Raw genomic sequence first — 23,114 nt, forward strand, 5'->3', positions numbered from 1 at the left:
ATAATAATACAACTCCAATGTGATAATGGAGGCATTTGTGCAGATTGCTTGGAGTCCAAAATCCATCAGTGTACTTTCATTATAGCTTTCACAACATATGATATAATTATCTGATTGTATTCCTAGACCAATCATTAATGGTAAACTAGAAGAGAAGACGGCGGGTGATGGACCTGGTCTGGACACCATGTTTGAAGATGATAAACACCTACAGGGTGTCATCCAGAGTATAAGGGTTAGTTTCAACTCTCACTTGTCTCAACTTATTAACCCGTTGAAGGCTGAGCCTGCATATATGCGGGCTGGAGTCTATGGAAAACATGTGTTACTGCAAAATCATTCAGTATCCAACAGGTTAACAAAAAATTATATTAAAAGAACTGGGTCTGATTTTATGCAATACTTGGAGATAAATTATATTTTACTAATATCATACTTTGATAACATACTTTAATGAATATCACCAAGAATTTTAGCATTCTTCTAGGACACATCTGACTTTTTATAGGCAAGTATATGTTTTGTACACACTTATGCTTTTGGTATGACACTTTCATGTTATTTGACAAGCTCCTTCCTTTGAATTTACCCTTGATTTCTGCTTAATAAAGTAAAATTCAAAGTATTTACAGGAATAAAATTTAGGAATATTTCTTTAATATATAGAAGTTGGTACAAGTTTATCTGTATTTAAACAATGTTTGTTTTGCTTTAGGATGCTGTTAACAAGGCATTTGATGCTGCTAACCAGTATGCTGATACCTTTGAGACTTTCAGAGAGTTCTACAGGGAAAATGAGAGCACTGATTTGGAGAGTCTTAGTGCCCAGGAACCTGGTTCGTTGTGAAATTTTTGTACCATTCCTGTTTTTAAAATACAATAGTGTAAATAATGTCAAATTACCCTCTTTTTTATATTTTCTTTACCATCTTACTGTCATTCTTAATAATAATTGTTATTTTTATTGAGGGTCATATATAACAACAAAAAAGAATCATACAAATTGTATAATCTACTAAGAAACCATTATAGAGATAATACTCTTTTTTTATTCTTTGAACAGATGTATATAGTTGAAGGTCAATGTTAACTTTGAAAGAGAATGCTGTCCTGTAACATATGTATATTTCAAGCATTTTTATTATTCAAGAACAAACAGTAACAGAGAAAAAAGTTATTTGAGGTAATAACAAACCAACCGAGGACCATTGTTAGCATTGCCTTAAAAAGTTTTTTTTTATTTGCTGGTAACTTTGATGTAATAATAAATAGTGTATTATGAATTTGGAGATTGTGATATTATTATTTCAATGGTGAGTTTGTTTTCCTTCTTTTCAGATGTACAATTCTTTGCTGAAGCCTTAGAGCGCTATCATACCCAACATAAAAAGGCTGAAGCTATCAAGGAAAGACGCAGTATTGGTATGCTGTTGGTAGATTGTATACAGATGAAGAATAAACTCATCCCATCTCCTCTTAGGTGTCTTAATGTAAGTCTAAACTAAATATTGCTAATATTGCTTCAAGTTCATTTGTATGTGAATGAATGGATGGATATATGAGCAGTTGAACTGCTACTATTATAACAAGATCAAAGAAAACCACTCTCAGTTATCGCTAATGTATGAATGTATATCCCCCAAACTCTAATTACCATGAAATTCCTGAGTTCTTCAATACTCTCCATGATAATGTTAAGGGATTTAACTATTCAGATGGAAGTACAAATTTCTTTTTCTTACTTTGTTTAAAAAAACAACATTATTTCTTCCATTAAACATTATTTTTGTGTACCACAGATACCATTCTCATTGAATTTAACTTTACCTCCTTATGTCAATTGGAGTGGCTTTCCTGAATGTAGTTGTGTGGCTTTCAACTATATTTAGTTATTTTACCATGTAGTGGTACATAATGACAAATACATATATGTAATTTTCCTTTGGTTAATATCCATTTATCCTTGTTTAATTTTGCAGGTAATCAATGACATGTTACCTAAGCAGAGTAAGAAACAGATGGATATGTTGATAGCTGAATGTCAGGATGCTCAATACAAGCTTGAAGTCATTCCAACCACAACATTAGAGTTTGTAGAGAGTCTCACCTTCCTGGATGAGATTCAGCTCAGGGTATGTCCTCCCAGTTTCGTGTTTTACAATTGTGATCATGTAGCTCAAAACCCACATGATGTCAGATAAAATTCATTTTTAGATTCTTTTAAGCAGATCCGAAGCTTTAAACTGATGTATTGTTTGCTGAAATCAAGCAAACATGTTGAACTCATAATTAATTTGAGTCATAGTAAAATTTCAGGAAGAGATTTAAAGAAGAATGAAAATGAGATGTGAAGTTGTTTTTCACCCAAGTATGAGATAAATGCATTGGGCCAAATGCATAAAAAAATTAGCATGTGCTTTTCCAGCCTTTTGCTAGCCATATTTTTGAATCTGCATTTATAATAATAAGTAATTGTTTGTAATCTTGTTTTATGTAAAATTAGATGACACACAGTCATGCATTCCACAGAATCTCATAGCAAGTGAATTTTGTTACTACAAATGTGTAATGTTGAAAATATCCTTTGACAAATTGAATAGAAAAAGTACCTTTATCTATACATATTTCTGATTGGCATCAAAGTGTGTCTTGTTTCATTACTATGACTCGAAATTGACTTTATGCACAGATTGATGCATTGGAGGCAGAGTCCAATATCGTCAAGGAGATGTATGACTTGATTGACAAGTACACGGTACCCACCCCTCCAGAGGATTTTGCTGTTTATCAGACCTTGACACCCTCAGTCACGGCTGTCAGGAATGCCATTGATAAGTCTGTAGGAGAGAGGGATGCCAACATTGACAAGTTCTGTAATCACATGGACAAGGATATCTCCCACCTCAACAAAGAGGTTAAATCAGTCAAACAGGAGTCACAGGTCAGTGCATAATGAGACTGTATCAGTAGTGATGATATTTTCAGTATTTATTCCTAAAAGCAAGTGTGAAATGATGCAAAACCACAAAGACAGTGCAAATTGTGTTAGATGAGAATTTGGTGTTGATAAGAATTTTATTTTGAATAAAATCTTGATGTCAACATGAGGATGGAAATTTGAAAGTTTTATTTAAACTTTGTAATTATTGTCTCTAAGATTAACACTTTGTATTTTGCATTGCAGAACCCAATCATATTGGATGTGAATGCTGACAAAGGCAAAGTGAAGAACCTCCTTCAGAAATTGGGAACAACTCTGAATGATCTACAGAAACAGGCTTTTACTTTTAAGTCATACCAGAAGAACTTCAAGGTGAACATATAAATTAGGAACTTAGAATTTCATGTATATATGTTGTAGAGGCGAAGCTCCCTACAGTATTTTTTATGATTTTCATTTTATTTGGTGTTGAGAAAAACTGAATTTAATAGGGGAAAATAAATTACCTTAATGAATGTAGCACTTATTTTTTTTTAATGTGATGATGGTGGTAAAGTGGATGATGATGATGATGATGATGATGATGATGGTGATGATGGTGATGATGGTGATGATGATGATGATGATGATGATATACAAATCACTTAACAAACAGACCAGATGAATTTGCTGTATTGTTATCTTATTTTATGTTGTTTCAAAAAGTGATGAAAGTGGTATGTCCATATTATTTGAACAAGAGTTTGGCAAGATTTTTCCCCAAAAAAGTCAGGTACGTAAATGTAAAAGAATTGTATCGTCTAAGCGAAATGCAATAAAATTGGTTGGTATTATACACATTTGATGGCAATAAATCTGCCAACCATTATCTTACATTGTACATCAACTTTGAGCTATGCACTTGTGTTATTCTCCACTAAATTACTTCAATATTTGAAACATGGTATTTTTCAACTCTTACTTTAGGTTGAGGTGACCAAATATGAGGAGCTAGAAGAAACCCATGCCGAGTTAAAACTCAAGCAGCTGCTATGGGACTCTTTGGATGAATGGGATGTGATGACCACTCAGTGGACGGAGGTAAGAAATATATATGATATTATCTTGAAATATATGAATAAGAAGTATATGATATCATGACAAATACTGCTACTCTTCAGGGTTGTTTAGTGCATTATTAGCCATACTAACATGTAATTTTCAATTTATGTAAGAAAATATATGTTACTTGTATTTAATGACACATTTAGGACAAAGTCACTATATTTTGTAATTTGGTCCAATAATGTTTGTTTCAGCACTCAAAAAGTTTTAGAGAATACATCAGCATAGGACGTTTAAAATCCTCCAAATTTGTCTGTTATTGTTACGCTCTCTATTGTTTAACATTTAGACAAAAATAATCAAGCCTTTGCATTGGCAGGAAAAAATGATTTGATATATGATGTATTGTTTTTACTTGTAATAAATAATTCAGTTTTGTATGACTTAATTCATTTTGTATCTGTCTTTGTTTGATAGGCTGAGTTCAATGAGCTTGACCCAGAAGATCTCTCAACTAACGTAGCCAAGTATGGCAAGTCAGTTCATCAGCTGGAGAAGGGTTTGCCTCCTAACCATGTCGTACCTAAACTCAAGGAGAAGGTGGAGATCATGAGGGAAAAGGTTTGTTTTTTTTTCCTTTCCAGCTGAGTTTGCAATATATCTATTGGCATTCTTGCCTTAGAAGATAAATGGTATAACTTGATTTTCTCCATGCACATTTTCAGAAACCCTTGGTATGTAAATTAGGTGAAGACATGAAAAGTAATTAACAAATTACTTTGTCGCAAATGGAATGGATGGCAATACCATGAGCCAGCTTAGATGAGAAAACATATTCTATTTCATTGTTTCTTTTATGGTAATGTGCTCTGCTGCCACTTAATCCAGCTTTCCATGGTAGTTACCACAGTAGTAAAGTCCTTATTAAACAGACCCAGATGAATTGGCTTGAGCAATAACAGTATTCATACAGGCCCGTATTCCATAAACGAGATAAGCATGCTTAAGTCAAAAATCTAAGCATTTTGTCTTATTTTTCTGTCTAAGATAAAACTCTTAGCCAAAACGCGTATTTCATAAAGAATTGGCTAAGAATTTTGTCTTAGAATTTGGCTAAGAGGTTTTGCGCAACTAAGACAGATATAGGATGAATGGCTAAGTAACTTTTCTTAAAACTGCAGCTTCTGTATTTCATAAATACAACATGGCTAAGAATTTAGCCCTAACTTTAAGACAGCTGTGAGTTGTCTTAATTGTATTAGTTTCAAGGTAATTCAGCCAACAAAATTTTAGAATTTATACCTATATTGCATTTCGAGCTCCTGCCTCATTTTTTAAACCGATTTTCATGAAATTTTGAACACACATTGGTCTTAAGGTAAGGAGGTGGAAGATGTTTTTCTTTTTCAGAAACTGTGTTGCCATGGTAACAATATATTATGGCCAAAATTTTGCCGTTTAAAATACTTCATTAATTTTCTACCAATTCTCATGAAAGTTGGCTCACACATTGGATTTGAGGAAAAGATGTGCAAGACTCATTTATGCATGTTTCGGAAATTGTGTTGCCATGGTAACGGTATATATTGGCAAAAATTATGTATAAATCTTGCTGTTCCAACTACTTCCTCAGTTTTTAACCAATTTTCATTAAATGTGGCACAAACATTAGTCTTGATGTGAAGATGTGCAAAACATATTTTATGCCTATATAAAAAATTGTGTTGCCATGGTAACAAAAAAATACCAAAAATAAATGAAAATCTTGTGATTGAATTACTTTATCAGTTTTCAACTGGTCTATTCTCCTAAAAACTTGGCATACACATTAGTCTTGAGTTGAAGATGTCTAAGACATATTTTTGCCTGTATCAAAAATCGAGTTGCCATGGTAACGAAATATTATTTAATGAAAATCTTGTAGTTCGAACTCCTTCATCTTTTTCAACCAATGCTCATGAAATGTGATTAGACATATGAGAATCAAAAACTATACCGAGATTGCGACAAGAACTTGACAGATTTACAGTGATGCCAGAAAATGAGATTGAGTCAATGTGGATTTTACTAAGATGTACCGGTAATTTGGAGCCAAAGAGAAGACATTCACATTTGGCTGGAATCAGTGGATTCAACTTAATGCTAGATCCCTAGCCTGCTTCCTTTTTCAGGCCTACTGTTAGATGAATAGATCTAGACTAGCCTACATTTAGGCCCCTAGGCCTATTTTTTAGAACTAGGCCTACTAGTAGAACCTATATTTTGATAGAGTCTATAAGTCTCTACTTTAGATCTCGACCTATAATTATCAACACCTAGATTGTTATAGTTCTACTTCTACTAGTACTAGATCTAGATAGGGTCTAGTTTTTAGTCTTATTTTTCGTCTAGATTTAGGCCTATGTTAGAGATTCTAGATCAAACAGTATACTAATCTGACTAGGCCTAGATCAGCCAGTCCTAACTTTAGGGCTACCGGCTAGGCTAGAAATTGAATCTAGAATGAATAGGAGAAATTATAGCCATAATAGGCTAGGCAGCCTAGACCTGAAGTAAATTTTTATATTATAAATCTAGGCCCCAGTCTAGACTGAGCTGTTGGTCTAGATCTAGGAGCCTACTAGGCTTTACTTTAGGTCTATTTTCTAGAAACCTAGATCTAAACAAACTCCCCAAAATTTATAAATCAAGAACTCCTCCAAACAAACATATGGACCTAAAACAGAAGTAGACCTAGATCTACTTAGAATCTACATAGGCCTAGATGTCTAGGTCAGGACTAGGCCTAGATCTAAGTTTAGGCGTAGTTGGCAAGCAATGCATAGCGATAGGCCTAGCAGTAGACAGGAATAACCGTCGTTTCTAGGAATTTATTTAAAAGTTTCTGACATTTACTGTCATATCACATTCGTGAGATTAGGGTCTAGGCCAACGTAATGTTGTTGTTAGACTTAGACTGTCGAGTGTCGTACTCGTAGTTATGTTTAGCAGAAAAACCAAAATACAGTCGGAGACAGAAGCTTTTGGTCTAGGCCTAACTCTAAGTCAGATCTATTCTAGTCCTACATGTAAATCTATCCCTGCTGTCCTAAGGCTAAGCCAGGCTAAGTCCTGAATGTTGTTCTAGGCCTAGACCGAAACTAATAAATGTCTATATGATGTATCAATATAGCTTCAGTCTCGGTTGCTCCACTACGGCATGCCACTACTAGACTACCAAAGTTACGTTTCGCAGCCTTTCATGAAACTAGTAAAAAAAGTAAAAAAAACAATGTTTAATTCTCTCCAAACAGACGGATATTATAGATCTAATTGGGCCTAGGCTAGATCTAGGCCTAATGTTAGACCCAAGACTAGTCTCAAATGTTACAAAAGTTTTCCCTTAGGGGGCCTAGGTCTACTTAAACTGAAGTTAGAGTAAAGATGTCGAGAGGAATATATTCAATTTATATTTTGACAAAACAATACATCAAAAGTAATATATGGGACTGATACACAAAAAACTGTGCAAGTCACTCGGTTTGGGATTGAAATGTTTTGGTAATTAACAAAAATATAGATAAGTTGAATTAAAAATTCTTACCATATATGTGTGATGAATGCTCTTCTCTTACTATAATAGTTGTAATTAGTTTCAATAAAATCCAAATTTTTAAGAAAAAACAACTTTAGTCACACTTTTGCAAGTTTGTTGCAGTGACCTCTGCAGCAATTTATCATCAAGAAGGTCACTGAAGGTCATAGAATTTGAGACTTTGGCTTAGCCATATCGCCTGACTTGAGACAAATGTCTTAAAGTTTATAGAATATCGTTAGGGAAGATTTCTTAGACAAGCAAAATGCTAAGACAAATTGCTAAGACTTAAGCAAAAATCTTATCTCGTTTATGGAATACGGGCCACAATGTTTTGTAATTGACACCAATAGGACCCCATTGGAAATAAGCACTTGAGTTTTCATGGGTTTGTCCTGTCAAGCTTTTTGAATTGCTATACTGTATGCATGTTATGTATTTGTATAGACTTGGCAAATGAATGAAACAAAACCAATATTTGATTGCAAACATTGAGAAACTTGTTTATTAGAATCTACTAACCCCTTAACTATGGTGTTTTTTTTTAAATATTTTTAGCTTCCAGTCATTGTCAACTTGAGGAACCCATCTCTTGGAAAACGTCATTGGGAGAAAGTGGAAACAATCTTGAATCATAAGTTTACTGCTGAGGAACCTTTGACCCTTGGCCTCTTGACCAAGTTGAATGCTTTTAACTTCACTGAAGAGATTGAGGAAGTCTCCGGTCAAGCCTCTAGCGAAGCTGCTCTTGAATCTCTACTCAAGAAGGTAAGATTATTGATAATATAATTTGTCTCTCATCAAGTGATATAGAAATTTTATGTTGTTTTTTTTTCATTTTTTTTCCTTGTATGACATCCTGAAATGTTGAAGGATTGTACTGATGTCAACAAAGTTACCTAAAAAAGAGCATGTTGTATTACATTTCTCTTTCAAAGTGAATGAATGTTCATTTCAAATCAACAATATATTTTATTTGTTTTCATGTAGTGTGGGGAAACAAACATGTCAAAATATTAATAAATCACAACAAGTAAAAGTAAATCATTAAATTTGACTGCCTCATGTAGAAATTCCAAATTATCTTTATATAAAATGCATATCATCTTGCTCTTTAATCATGAAATTATGCAGATCTGTGTTTTTTGTCAAGGTTTTGATAGATGTGTGATTTAGACATCCCATAAACAACAGACAGTAAAGTAATGATATGTCATTGTTTCCTTATTCTCATTTCAGGTTGAGGATTCCTGGAAGACCACAGAGTTTGTGGTTCTACCTCACCGTGACACAAAAGATGTTTTCATCCTCGGTGGTACGGATGACATCCAGGTCCTTTTAGATGACTCTCAGGTCAACATCTCAACCATTGCTAGCTCTAGGCATGTAGGTCCCATCAAACCAAGGGTGGATGAATGGGTCAGGAATCTAGCTCTCTTCAATGAGACACTGGTAAGATTGTTAGCATTATACATCAATGACTTTCATTGACAACTGTTATAAGCCACTGAAATTCTTACTTTTGATTGGCTGAGAGAAATTTATTTGTAAAATCCTTGACAATACACTACATGCTATGATATTCAGAAGTGCATGTATGGTTTTATATGGAGTCCTTGTCTGTCAAAGTGAGTTTACAACATTGAGAAAAAATAACAAGAGAGTATAATATATAAAATATAGTGATGTCAACTTTGATCATCATGTTATTATTTAATCAACCTTTAGACCTCCGTGCATGTAGATGACTGCAAGTAAGTTCCCAAAGTTGGCCCATTATATGAACGCATGATATTAATATTAATGTGTTTTGATTATCCCCTTACAGGAAGAGTGGATGAATTGTCAGAGGAACTGGTTGTATCTTGAGAGTATCTTCAGTGCCCCTGATATCCAGAGACAGCTTCCTGCAGAGGCCAAGATGTTCATGCAGGTATGCTCTTAAACACTACTCATTTTAATGGCTTCACCATCGAGATTCATCAACAATATTTCTACCTTTTATGTCCTGATTAGAACACTATTAAGTCATTATGTAGATAGATTTTTTTTTCAGGCATGCTGAATCTCACAAATCAAGAGTGAGATTCCTACAAAAGGGACCCATAAGTGGACCCCCCCCCCCCCTCTTGCCTACAACACAGCCTATTTTGATATTCATTGTACATTTTGCCATAGAAAGAAAGAGATATATATCATATTCAAATATTTCATTGTTACAAAATCTCCTTGAATGATAAAAGCAAAATTTCTTCATTGATTTGAGACCAAATGATTAGTAAAAAGCAAGATCTGTAGGAAACTGTTTGCGCAGATACTCTTATGTGAATATACAGTCTACCGGTAGGTAAAATATGTTGCAAAGATCACAAAGAAATGTTGATAAGAATGTTGCAAAGTTCACAAAAAGACTTAATACACAGTGTCTTCCTATTCCTAACAATCCTGACCATTTTCTGTGCAACTTGATTTTGACAGTTAAATTTGAAGCTCTTCTTACCTATCTGTGAGATTTTCATATCCTATTTTGTATCAAATAAAAAAGAAAGCTTGAACCTTTTCATGATGTAAATATCTTGACAAAAAATCTTGAAATAGGAAAGAATCCCTGTTTTCTGGTCAAGAAAGGGTAGATTATCTTCTTACCTTGTCATCTCAGGTTGACAAGTCTTGGAAGGAGATAATGAGGAAAGTGAACAGACTTCCATTGGCGATCCGAGCTGCCACTCAGCCTGGTCTCCTAGAAACATTCAAGAATAACAATGCCCTCCTAGACCAGATCCAGAAGTGTCTTGAAGCCTATCTTGAGTCTAAGAGAGCTGTATTCCCAAGGTCAGTTATTATCTTATGAAAGATCAATTTATTATTTAGAACCATATCCATGAAATTAACAGTGAGAGTTTCAAATTCAGTGTTTCTGAGATTTAGTATTATCAACATATGTGTAGATGTATACATCTGTCAAAGTCAGTGAATCTTAATTTTATTTGCCCATAAAATTATGATATGCTTTTACCCCGAAAATAAGGGAAACCCACTGTTAACAGAACAATCTTTTGTTGTCCCTAAACATAATTGAAAATTTAGTTTTTAAAGGCATTAAAAATGAGATGTGTGTCCAGAGAAACATCACTGGGCTTATTTCTGCATTACTCAATTAATATAGATGGTATTCATATAATTTGTATTGGTTTTGTTGTTAATCTAGGTTCTACTTCTTGTCTAATGATGAGCTTCTTGAGATCTTGTCCCAGACTCGTAACCCACATGCTGTACAACCCCATCTGAGGAAGTGTTTTGATGCCATCTCTAAGCTTGAGTTTGGTACAGTAGCTGCTGATGGCAAGAGCTCTCCCACTGGGGACAAAGGTAAGACATGATTCTTCATGTTTATTGTCTTGCCCACCAGAGGTGAAGGCGAGACTTAGGGATCCAAATGTCGTCCGTTGTCCGGTAAGGTCAAATGTCATTTTCAGGTCAACATTAAAGTTTACGTGCAGGGCTCTTATGACAAGTATTATTCCATCCCAGTCATTTCACAATGAAGTTTCAATACAATTCTGTTGCGTGCCCTCGCAAATCATAATATTTCTGGTTATTTTCATAAGTGGGCGAGACACAAAATTGCTTTTGCCTTGTTTTTACTTAAAATTTCTTTATAAGATATTTGGTAGTAAAGGAAATTTTCTACTGTAATCGCTTCTTTGGACTAACTTAGTTGAAATATCATATAAAGATCTGTATTCTCCCACTGATTATAAACTTGGTAAGTAGACCTTGTTTTGTGACTAATCTTTCCATTCCAATAACTAACAAACCAAATACATAAAAATGTATTTTTAGTCATCATCATTTAATTTATCCATGTCATTTTTCAGATCAAGCCACTACAAGCACCAATGACATCATTGCCATGATCTCTCCTGAGAATGAGAAGGTTGGTTTAGGTAAAGGACTAAAGGCTAGAGGTAACGTTGAAGACTGGCTGGGTAAAGTAGAGGAGGCCATGATGTCTTCTCTTAGACGTATCACCAAGGCTGCGCTTGCTGATTACGAGATCAAGTCTAAGGAAGAATGGATAGCCAGCAACCCTTCACAGGTGATTTCTTCTTCTGCGATGCTTTTGTTTGCCTGACTATAAGTACATTAAAAATGTACTATTTATTTTCCCTGGGTACTGGCTGCGGAAGATTCCACTGGGCCTCCAATGGTGAAATATTGTGAATGTCCTTGATATGTGCAAATATTTCAGGGTATGTGTCATGACCACACAAAATAATTCTGGGTTCAAAGGGTTAAAGATATTAGGAATGCCTATTTGTTCAAGAAGCAATATTGAAATATTACCTGCAGGGCTCTGATTGTCCTTGTAGTGGACATATATGGGAATAAGAAAGTTAAGTTACTAATTAGATAATGAAGCTGTGTTTCTTCAAGATGTTAATGAATAGTAGATTTTGTATGTGTGTGATTACAGTGTGAAATTGCCTCAAAATCAAATAAATACTATTTTGGCAACTATTCTACAACTTCTCATAAATAAATAGGGCAACGTCAGAGAGAAACAGTCAGTTCCCTTGATATTCAATGTATAATAAGTGTAATTTTACTATGTAATTTAATCCTGAAAGGAATGCAAATAATCCAACTATCTTTCTGTTTCACAATACAGGTTGTGCTGACTGTGTCCCAGACAATGTGGGCCAGAGATGTGACAGAGGTTTTGGAGAATACTGGAGACAGGCTTGAAGCCATGAAGGAGTTTGAACTGAAAAATATTGCGGTAAGCCTGTTCTTAATCATTTGCCTTATAACATGTAGCACATGAACTCACCAAATCATTTATTTCTATATTGCTTTGATCAGTCCTATGTTAGGAATCTCTAATGCTTATACCTTCTTTGCATTTTACTCCAGAACTTGAATTCCCTGGCTGCCATGGTACGAGGTCAACTACCCAAGCTTGTGAGAGCCATCATCGGAGCTCAGATCACCATCGATGTCCATGCTCGTGACATCATCACCAGCATGGTCAAGAATCAAGTGGATTCCAGCAACAACTTTGAATGGGTCAAGCAACTACGTTACTACTGGGACCTTGAGCTTGATAACTGTGTGGTTCGCATGTCTACCTCTCAGTACATATACGGCTATGAGTACCTTGGAGCCTCCGCTCGTTTGGTCATCACACCACTTACTGTAAGACACTACCCTTGAATATATTTTGATCCAAAAATGCATTCTCTTAATGAAAAAATGTGTTTAATAAAGAAATGTTTTCTTCGTTTTTTTTAAGACTTTGTGAAATAGAATAATTCAAATATTGACTGTTGTTAATGAAGCTTTGTGTATTTGTAAGGAAGCAACAAATAGACCAAATGCTTTAAAGTCTTTGAAGGACTTTTATCAGAACTAACACATTATCACAATGCATTGGATTATTGTCATTTTTGTTTACTTAGATTTATTTCCATCTGAGCCATCTTTCTTACTAATGGTCATTTTTCAAATCTGGTGTAAATACTTTCGAAATAAAAACTGTTGATATTTTTGCAAATTAAACGATTCACTATTGATGGAGAGGCATGAAAGTCGAGTGGAGCAGGGGTTCATCAACCAGCAACCCTGATTTTAATCCAAGTAGAGTTATTTGTTCTCTTTGTAGTAAAGCCAGTAATACTTCTATGACCCTTGGAGAGTTAGCAATCCTCTGATTACCTACTAACAAGCCTTTATGCATTCTCAGAAGTCAAGTACAACCATCACTAGGCCACTAATGCTATTGTTGTATCTCTTGTTCATTCTGATGTGTATAGGATCGTTGCTACCTATGTTTAATGGGAGCTCTCCAGCTAGATCTTGGAGGAGCCCCGGCCGGTCCAGCAGGTACTGGTAAAACAGAAACCACCAAGGATCTGGCCAAGGGTCTGGCTAAGCAGTGTGTGGTGTTCAATTGCTCTGATGATCTGGACTACAAGATGATGGGTCGGTTCTTCTCTGGTCTGGCCCAGTCTGGAGCTTGGTGCTGCTTTGATGAGTTCAATAGAATCAGCATTGAAGTGTTGTCTGTCATTGCTCAGCAACTCATCACCATCAGGAATGCTAAAGCTGCCAAGGTTTGTCTTATTATTTGTCTATTTTGATTATTCCGTTAGTAAAGAAAGGAAAATCATTGAAAAAAAATCACCTGAAACTTACTTTTTCTAATGATCAACTGTCCATATTTAGAATTGTACTGAAGGCATACCCCTTTCTGGTTGCTTACAACATGTCATTATTTCTTTCTATTCATGTAAGAACCATGAATAGCAATTTTTTTGTAGTGTGGAACTTTCATCAGTACTTGTGATCAGGTAATCATATATCATGGCTTTATGAATTTCTGGATTAAAGTTGATGTTTACAGAAGACTGTACTTGGGATCAAGCTTTGTTTCATTCATGTTTACTGGACACCTGGTGTTATGCCCTTCATGGTCATAAAACTGCTTTTCCGATACTGACTTATAATTTGTTGCCTTTTTGATAATTTTTCAGCTATCTAGATTCATGTTTGAAGGTCGTGAGATCAAATTGATCCCTACTTGTGCTGCATTCATCACCATGAACCCTGGTTATGCAGGAAGGACAGAGCTACCTGATAACCTCAAGGCTCTCTTCAGACCCATTGCTATGATGGTCCCAGACTATGGTAAGCTGTAAATGATCTTAAACTATTAATAGCTATATATTGTGCCTATATTGTTTCCTTCAAATTTCATGGTTTAATGATAAAAAAATGATTGTTTTCATTCTCAAATAGTTTCTGATAAGTTACATCTGCTAGTATAATTCTGTGTCGCGCCTGATCAATTTTTTATTAATATAGGATATAAACTATTGTCTCAATCTTTCTAAACTTCTCTTCCTGTAGCCCTTATTGCAGAAGTGATCTTGTATTCAGAAGGTTTTGAAGATTCCCGTAATTTGGCCCGCAAAATGACACAGATGTACAAGTTGTGCTCAGAGCAGCTGTCCCAACAGGACCATTATGACTTTGGAATGCGAGCCGTCAAATCTGTGTTGGTGATGGCTGGCGCCCTCAAGCGTGGTAATCCAGACCTTGGTGAGGATATTGTGCTAATCAGAGCTCTGAGGGACAGTAACTTGCCCAAGTTCTTGGCAGATGATGCCATCTTGTTCAAGGTTAGTTGATAAACCTGTGTTCAGTGTTAAATGGATTTGAATTATTTGTCAATTGATTTCAGGTGGCCTATTGTATGTAATGGGTCATTTTCTTAATTGCAGGTGGTAGACAATCTTATGTGACCAGTCATATGATCCATAAATGATGTCATGTAACATTAAATCATCTAATACCCTTCATTTTGGGTGTTGGGGGAACAAGTCTGCCCATGATGAGTGGTGTTAAGGTGGACATAATGCTGTTAAGGGGCAGTAATGACCATCAGAACTTCTGGCACTCTCCAGAGTAGATACAAGGGATATCTAAGGTACATATATATTCTGATTAGTACTTAAAATCTGTCAATTTTTGTTCCACAGGGCATTTTGTCAGATTTATTCCCTGGATGTGTGCTACCCGAGCATGACTATGGTATCCTTCAGAAGACCATCATTGATTCTCTGCTTGCCAAGGGCCTTCAGCCAGAACCATGTGTGGTCAGCAAGGTCATTCAGCTCTATGAGACCATGATTGTTAGGCATGGAGTCATGTTGGTAGGACCAACAGGGGGTGGCAAGACAACTGTTTATGAGGTAAGGAACACAACCATTTATCAAGAAAGAAATCAATGTGTTTGTATGTCAGGTTACCAAAGTTTAATGTATGACAGCAATAATGGGTGAGGGTGATTCCCCCCAAATACTTTTAAGTATTGTGTTTGATTCTTGAATTCTCTTGTAGCATGAAAATTGGAACATTATCATTAAGAACAAAAATACTTGAACATGTAGTTGGGGGAGGGCACTGCTTTATGTCAAGTTTGATTTTGGATCTGTATTGACATGATTGATTAATTATTTTGATTGCAGTGTCTTGCCAAGACTCTGACATGTGAACATGTAGTTTGGGGGGAGTGCACTACTTAATGTCAAGTTTGATTTGGATCTATATTGACATGATTGATCAATTATCTTGATTGCAGTGTCTGGCCAAGACTCTGACTGACTTACACGCTGCAGGAGAGGATGTGCCCTACTACCAGCCTGTTCACTGCTATGTACTCAACCCTAAAGCAGTCAGTATGGGAGAGCTGTATGGAGAGATCAATAAGCTCACTCTAGAATGGCAAGATGGATTAATGGGTCTCACTGTCAGGAAAGCTACTACAGTGAGTATACCATTCATCAATGACACTGAAACAGATATGCTAGCACTAATTTCTTCTTTTTTTCATTTTTAATCAGTCCCAAATGCTCTAAGAATTGTTGTTTTAATGCATATGCACTGACCCATTTTGATTGTTTTTTTATTGTGTTGATTGATTGTAGGAAAAAAGGTTCACATTGATACAGATATGCATGTAGATCAAATTCCCTTTATTAAGTATTGTTTACTGTAATTATAAAAGTTTAGCCTATATCTAAGTAAAACTTTGTTACTAGAGTTTCATGAATTTTGACTTAGAAATTGCAATAATCTTCTTTAGAATTATGTTTTCATAATGATTTGAAAAGAATGAAGTAAGTTTGTTTAGAATTAAGTAATTCTAAACAAACATGCAACATTTCCAGAAAAACAAAAATCTGATAGTAATACTTTAATTTATCACTTTCAAACAAGATTTTGTGCTGTTCCAAGAATCAGTAAGAATCAGTTATTTACAAAATTTACAATTTGTTTTATAATTTGGAATCTTATTTCACATTGCTCTCAATTTTCCACCATGTTCTCTTCAGGACACCACTGACGATCATAAGTGGATCATATGTGATGGTCCAGTAGATGCTCTTTGGATTGAGAATATGAACACAGTCTTGGATGATAACAAGATGTTGTGTCTTGCCAACAGTGAGCGTATCAAGCTATCCAACTCTATCCACATGGTGTTTGAAGTCCAGGATTTGGCTGTTGCTTCTCCAGCTACTGTTAGCAGGTGAGTAATTCTAAATGACTTCATAAACTCTTGGGGGCTGTTCATTGTATATTTTCATTGTGTATTCTAACTTGATGGCCCCTTTTTATAGGCTCTGCTTTCTCTGGGGTCACCAAACCATCAATTTGCTTTTTTGATAGTGTATTCCATTTGTATTTGTATTAATATGCTATTTGTTTGATAATAATTTTGTTATGTATTTGTGCAATTGTATTGTAACTGATGATGGTTAAATAAATAAATAAATTGAATTGAATTGTTACAAAAAGAGATAAGAGTGACTTATGTCATGCTAAACATGTAACCTTTAAATGAATATGTGGTTGCTTTGTGTGCGACCTGACCAATGCAGTGATCCATTATAGACCACATGCAACTAGTAATTTAATTGTGATTTTTAGTCACACTTTAATTTTTGTGAAACATTCCAACTCTTGGAAAGTGGATAATCGAATGGGTTCCTCAGGCATGATAAATTCCATTTAATCAGTAACAATATTGTTAATCATGATTAACATACTAACTGTTAGGTTACATTTTAGTGCAGAGTTTATTTTTGCCTGCTTGACATTGCATTTAATAGGTAGATACATAACATTGTTATGAAATGCCCCCTGGATTGAATGGATTGGAATGCTTTGGGTTCAGGAGTATCTCATGAATATGAATAAACCTTTTTGCAAAAATGCATAGAATAACATTGAAATAGAGTGATAGTATCCAGATTTGCATGATCAGAAGTAATTGGAGAGAAGTTTTCATTTCATATTTGATAGACATATGTTCCTTTCATGGCCAGATTAGCATGATACATTTTCAAGGTAAATGATAGTTTTTACAAGATAACTGAATATTCAGCAGATTCAATTTATCTCAGTATAAATTAGATCATTGTCAGATTTTAATCACATGGTCCTGAATAAATTTATTAGTTCAAGTTGATGTTTTCTCTTCATCACAGATGTGGTATGGTGTACATTGATCCTGGTGAACTGAAATGGATGCCATACGTCATGACATGGCTTGCTAAATTCAAGGATAAGATTCAGGAGGAAACCTACAACTACATTCTGGAACTCTTTTCTAACTACGTGGATGATGGGCTTAAGTTTGTATTCAAGAAGTGCATTCAAGCCATCCACCAGGTAAGCTCCATTGTTGTCTTGATTTCTAAGATCAGAAGGATGTTTAACAAAGAGTTTCAAATTGCACTTAAATTCCCAGTTACATGTGGCATATATTGCACCATCGCATCAGTCTGGTCATACTCAATATTGTTTAGAGATCAATTAGATCACTATTTTGAAAGTTATGTTTGAATTGACACTGAAGCATGACCTTTCAAAGTCCCACTCAACTCTTCGAGAAACAACCCACTAGAATTCAGAGTAAAGTAATGATTGTTGAATGTATCTGTTATTAATAGATTTGTCAGCCAGAATTTCTATTCTCTTTGTCATCAAGATCAAACACAGATTTATTTTACTGGTCAATATTTTTTCTATACTAGGTGGACATCAGTAAAGTGACCACACTGTGCTGCCTCCTGGAGGCTCTCCTATTCCATGACACTTCCAATGTCAATCTTAAACTGGAGACGGCTAAGCTTCATCCATTGATCTGTTCAACCTTTGTCTTCTCGTATCTGTGGGCCATTGGAGGGAACCTGATAGAATCCTGCTGGGATGCCTTTGATACCTTCATCAGGAATCAGTTTGAGGACAATGGTGATGCCAAGGTGAGATTTTTTGTCTTTTAAAGATAATTCTATGTAAAATTCAAGTGACAAATTATTCTTGGAGAAAATGAGTTACAGTTCATTTATTAGCACCCCCCCCCCCAATAAAAAAGGCAAGACAAAGCTTGCAATCAGCTGACAAGTGATTTTACAACTTATGATCAATGCAAGTACCCACATGTGCATATCTGTGTCAATAATTCTCACCTTGTTTTCATTATTTCATGTTTGGCCTGCTTACATCAGATCTCGATGATGGTCTATAATACTTGCTTTTATTAACTGTTTTTACTATATTTACTATTAAACAGAAGTACGATATTCAGCACATGGCCCAATAGCTTTCTCATTTCATTTATTTTGATGATCTAACTTCTCTACTATCAGCTCCCTTCTAATGGAGACTTGTGGAGCTGTTACATGGATTTTGATACCAAGAGAATGGACCTCTGGGAGAAGATTGTACCTACATTCAAGTATGATCCAGAAGTTCCCTTCTTTGAGATGTTGGTGCCCACCATGGATACAGTAAGGTTTGGATATCTTATGGAGAAGCTCCTCCTTGTCAAGCATTCTGTCTTGTTCACTGGAACGACTGGTGTCGGAAAGGTAAATGCAATGCTCTTGAAGCTCCTTGATGGTTTTACAAGGATTTTGGATTGCTGTATAGATTATAACCATCTTGGACTTGCTGGTCATATAATACATTTTACCAGTTGTTAATTGCTGCTAAATGAAGAATTGTATTTATGAAGGAATTTATGAAGAATTATCACTTGTACATTTTAAAAACCTTTCAGAGCTGTACTGAATGATTGTTTAAACTAACTGTGCAATGGTGATAGCGTCATCAGATAACATCATGTACATGTTTATATGCACATTCAAATTAGATTTCATATCCATTTTCAGTATTCAAAGTGATAAGCATTCCTGTCAATCATGAGATTTCTGTCTATCGTTAATGTACATGTTTGTAATTTAGCATTATTTTACTCTTCTAAACATGACAATGACATAAGCCAAGAAGGTAGGAACATTGGTAATCTTAACATTGTATTACAAACACCTAACATATCTATAATGATGCCTTTGCATTGTTTACCTCTTTTGATTGTCAAAACGTTAAAATGATATGATTGTATTGCTTGTCTTTCTTACTCTCTATTGTATAGTCTGTGATTGCTCGAGCCTTGCTAGAAGGTATTCAAGAGAAGGCCGACTATGTGCCAATCTTCATGAATTTCTCTGCTCAGACCAGCAGTCAGAGGACACAAGAGATTATTGAGGGCAAACTAGAAAAGAAGAGAAAGACAATACTCGGTAATATATGAAGATGTTTTTGTTTTATGAATTCATAGGTTGTGTTAATCATGCTCAAATCCTGGCTCTTTTAATACTGCTTACACATCTATTTAGGTTCTTTGCAGTAATCCCAATTCCTATCATATGAATTGCAACTTATACTTTCTAATGGATGAATCAGTCCATCAATAACATTATTTCTTGAAGTTATTTCAAATATTGCAGTATTGCAGGGTTTTTTAATTTTTTGTGTTTGTAAGTATTATAATACATTTTTAAACTCTTCCTATATGAGAGGATTACATTATTGAAACTTACACAAGTAATTTGAGTTTATCACATGCTATGAATCTAGTTTTAGTTTAGGAATATGAAATCACTTTCACTGGCAAAATGAGAGTACCCTGGTCATATCGAATACTAACTTATTGTAAGTCAGGTTTTATTTCTTTATAATAAAAAAAACTTGCTCTGTGTCGTCAGACTTGTCAATGACACAGCTGTCACAAGCATTGTTATCTATTAAATATTCTGTACTTTCAATTTTCAAGTTCAATGAATAGGGTTATTCTTTTGGAGATTTTAATTTTTTTTATTAATGAATATCATTATAGGTGCTCCTATTGGTAAGAGGGTGATCATCTTTGTTGATGATTTGAACATGCCTAAACTGGATACATATGGTTCACAACCACCCATTGAGCTCCTCAGACAGTACCAAGACTTTGGAGGATTCTATGACAGGGAGAAGATGTTCTGGAAAGATATCCAGGTAAACCTCCTTGTTGTTCATGTATCTCTTCATGTCTCTCTCTACCTTGAGAAGTAATTGTATTGTGTTTGAAAAGTTTCATTGTACTTCATTTCTTCTTCTAGTTTACTCTCCAGTGATTTATGACTTTGTGTTTATACTGTCTAGAGTTTATGCTGTCAATGAGCTCTCAATGAAATCAATTTTGTTTTTGACTAGTATCCATATTCATATTTCAAACTGCAATGGTTTGTGAAAACACTGTTCAATTTAAACCTTAGGATGTTACATGTACACTTCCGTACCATTATAGGATACTACTGAACCAGCGGCAACTTGATCTGGATAAATCTGTTTCATCAATGAATATCATGTGTTAATAAAATATGTTGTTCCCTTTGTGCAGGATGTGACCCTAGCATCGGCCTGTGCCCCACCAGGAGGCGGTCGTAATCCTGTCACACCTCGTCTCATGCGTCATTTCAGTATGATGTGTGTACCTACAGCATCAGATCACAGTCTCAAGCATATCTTCAAGGTATGAAGCATCGGTCGTAACATGTCAGCAAGCATGGCTACATTTACAGAATGTTTGGAAAAAGAATGGAGTTATTAGTTGAAAATTATTACTTAATTGATGCAAAAATGGTTCTATTGAATTTAGGTCATACATATGGTAGGCAATGAAAATTAGTGCACTAGAGAACAATTTTACAATGTAGTTCATTGTATTGTTCGAGTATGAGGTTTGTCCAACATTAGCACAAAATATTGTATTATACTACAAAATAGTGTATCAATATGATGTGAATTTTTGTTATGAAAACTTTTTGCCTTCCATTTATTGCAAGATTTATGTATCCAGCTATGTGTTCTGTAAATAATTCTGAATTTCTTCATCTGTTTTTAATGTAGTCTATCATCAATGGCTTCTTAGCTGAATTTCCTCAAGCTGTGAAGGAGCAGGCTGATGCTATTGTTGGTGCAGCGGTTGAGATCTATGGACGTATGAGTACAGATCTCCTACCTACACCAGCTAAATCTCACTATGTCTTCAATCTTAGAGATCTCTCCAAATGTGTGCAGGGTAAGCTTTGGTCTATAAAGCATCCATTATGTAGTGTCAGGGAAATTCGATTTGACAATTATGCTTAAAGTTAATAACACAATGCCTGAGTTGCTTATTACGTTTTCTGTTTTGAGATGTTACCTTCTATAGCATCTAGTGATGAAACCTATATTTCTCTTCAATTGTTTCATTCGACTTTAATCTGTCATATCTGCTGATGCTTGCAAACATATTGTAAACACTACCCAACAGATTTCAAAGGTAATCATCTTCTACCGTTTTTATCTTCCTATAGGAGTTCTGCAGGCAGACCCTGGCATCATCCGTGACCAAGTAGCCATCTTCCGCATCTTCAGCCACGAATGCCAGCGTGTCTTCCACGATCGTCTCATCAACAATGAGGATAAGAAATACTTCAATGAGATCATGTCAGAGATGGCTAGCAAGCATTTTAGTCAGAACATTGACCCTGAGACCTTTGTTACTAAGCCCATCATCTTTGGTGACTTCATGAAAGTGGGTGCTGAGGAAGCCGACAGGCTCTATGAAGACATCGTGGATCTCAACAAACTCAAGAATGTATTGGGTGATGTGAGTATTCAGTATTTCTTTCTTATGTTCTTCACAGATTTGCTTACAAAATAGCTTTAAAAAATACAGATATATTTCAACAATACTTTGAATTTGTTTTTGATGAAAATAATACAGTTTGCATTATGTTGAATTTTTTTGCATTGATAATTTATTGAAATTGACCAATGAGCTGTTTGCATTTCTTTTTCTACCCTACCAGTATCTGGATGATTTCAACATGAGTTCATCAAAGGAGATGAAATTGGTCTTCTTTTTGGATGCTGTCCAGCATATTGCCAGGTAATCTTTGCTGCAAATTCTTCTTTGCTTTGCTTAGGTTTATCTCCATGACACCATAATATCTCTGATTCATATTTGCAAAGCTTCTACAATTATCTGCATAGAATTTCTTGAATAGCCATATACAGATAATGTTACTTTATATCTGAAAATATTGTTATTTAACGTTTGATTGAATCATTTTCTCTAATTATTTACTGATGTGTATAAATATAATTATGCTTTATTATGGTTTGTATTCAAGTACTATATCTTTGATGAAAATCTAAAATAAACTTTCTTTCATCTGCAGGATCATTCGTATCATCCGTCAGGAGCGTGGTAATGCTCTCCTGGTAGGTGTTGGTGGTACTGGAAAGCAATCCCTGACAAGATTAGCCTCCCACATCTGTGGCTACAAGTGCTTTCAGATTGAGCTGTCTCGTGGGTACAGCTATGACTCCTTCCATGAAGATCTGAAGAAGCTATACACCATGGCTGGAGTAAACAATGATAACACTGTCTTCCTCTTCACAGACACACAGGTAAGGTTAATCACTTAATTTTATATGATTTTTTTAATATTTTCATCAGAGTGGTTATGCGACTGTATTGCAACTATTCCTTCATAAGAATATCATAAAATTCACTTTTTACTTCTATTATTGTATTTGGTGATAAATGTAGGTTAGACTGGAAGTGGTGAAACTTCTCTCACAAGTTGCTTGGGCCTGTTGCAGAAA

At 35.1% G+C, this 23,114-nt stretch overlaps 1 protein-coding gene across 2 annotated transcripts in view; it reads left to right on the top strand.

Annotated features, from left to right (window-relative positions):
- Positions 1-23,114, top strand: part of LOC121409928 (dynein heavy chain 6, axonemal-like) — a 55,536-nt gene that overhangs the window by 9,611 nt on the left and 22,811 nt on the right. Inside the window, exons 11-42 of one of the 2 annotated variants that reach the window (XM_041601714.1) lie at positions 127-235; positions 716-836; positions 1,339-1,490; positions 1,980-2,132; positions 2,690-2,941; positions 3,185-3,313; positions 3,908-4,021; positions 4,463-4,606; positions 8,118-8,327; positions 8,799-9,011; positions 9,388-9,492; positions 10,219-10,391; positions 10,768-10,928; positions 11,438-11,658; positions 12,232-12,342; positions 12,477-12,758; positions 13,376-13,675; positions 14,096-14,249; positions 14,472-14,743; positions 15,104-15,316; positions 15,706-15,891; positions 16,460-16,656; positions 17,618-17,801; positions 18,167-18,394; positions 18,782-19,003; positions 19,570-19,717; positions 20,314-20,471; positions 20,857-20,988; positions 21,366-21,537; positions 21,815-22,110; positions 22,313-22,392; positions 22,685-22,916. In XM_041601714.1, the coding sequence (XP_041457648.1) occupies positions 127-235; positions 716-836; positions 1,339-1,490; positions 1,980-2,132; positions 2,690-2,941; positions 3,185-3,313; positions 3,908-4,021; positions 4,463-4,606; positions 8,118-8,327; positions 8,799-9,011; positions 9,388-9,492; positions 10,219-10,391; positions 10,768-10,928; positions 11,438-11,658; positions 12,232-12,342; positions 12,477-12,758; positions 13,376-13,675; positions 14,096-14,249; positions 14,472-14,743; positions 15,104-15,316; positions 15,706-15,891; positions 16,460-16,656; positions 17,618-17,801; positions 18,167-18,394; positions 18,782-19,003; positions 19,570-19,717; positions 20,314-20,471; positions 20,857-20,988; positions 21,366-21,537; positions 21,815-22,110; positions 22,313-22,392; positions 22,685-22,916 (5,824 nt within the window). Of the gene's footprint in view, positions 1-126; positions 236-715; positions 837-1,338; positions 1,491-1,979; positions 2,133-2,689; positions 2,942-3,184; positions 3,314-3,907; positions 4,022-4,462; positions 4,607-8,117; positions 8,328-8,798; positions 9,012-9,387; positions 9,493-10,218; positions 10,392-10,767; positions 10,929-11,437; positions 11,659-12,231; positions 12,343-12,476; positions 12,759-13,375; positions 13,676-14,095; positions 14,250-14,471; positions 14,744-15,103; positions 15,317-15,705; positions 15,892-16,459; positions 16,657-17,617; positions 17,802-18,166; positions 18,395-18,781; positions 19,004-19,569; positions 19,718-20,313; positions 20,472-20,856; positions 20,989-21,365; positions 21,538-21,814; positions 22,111-22,312; positions 22,393-22,684; positions 22,917-23,114 lie in introns of those variants that run through there. The other variant, XM_041601713.1, reaches the window with a different exon arrangement.

Source organism: Lytechinus variegatus, chromosome 3 (assembly GCF_018143015.1).
Source record: "Lytechinus variegatus isolate NC3 chromosome 3, Lvar_3.0, whole genome shotgun sequence".
Classification (NCBI taxonomy): Eukaryota; Metazoa; Echinodermata; class Echinoidea; order Temnopleuroida; family Toxopneustidae; genus Lytechinus; species Lytechinus variegatus.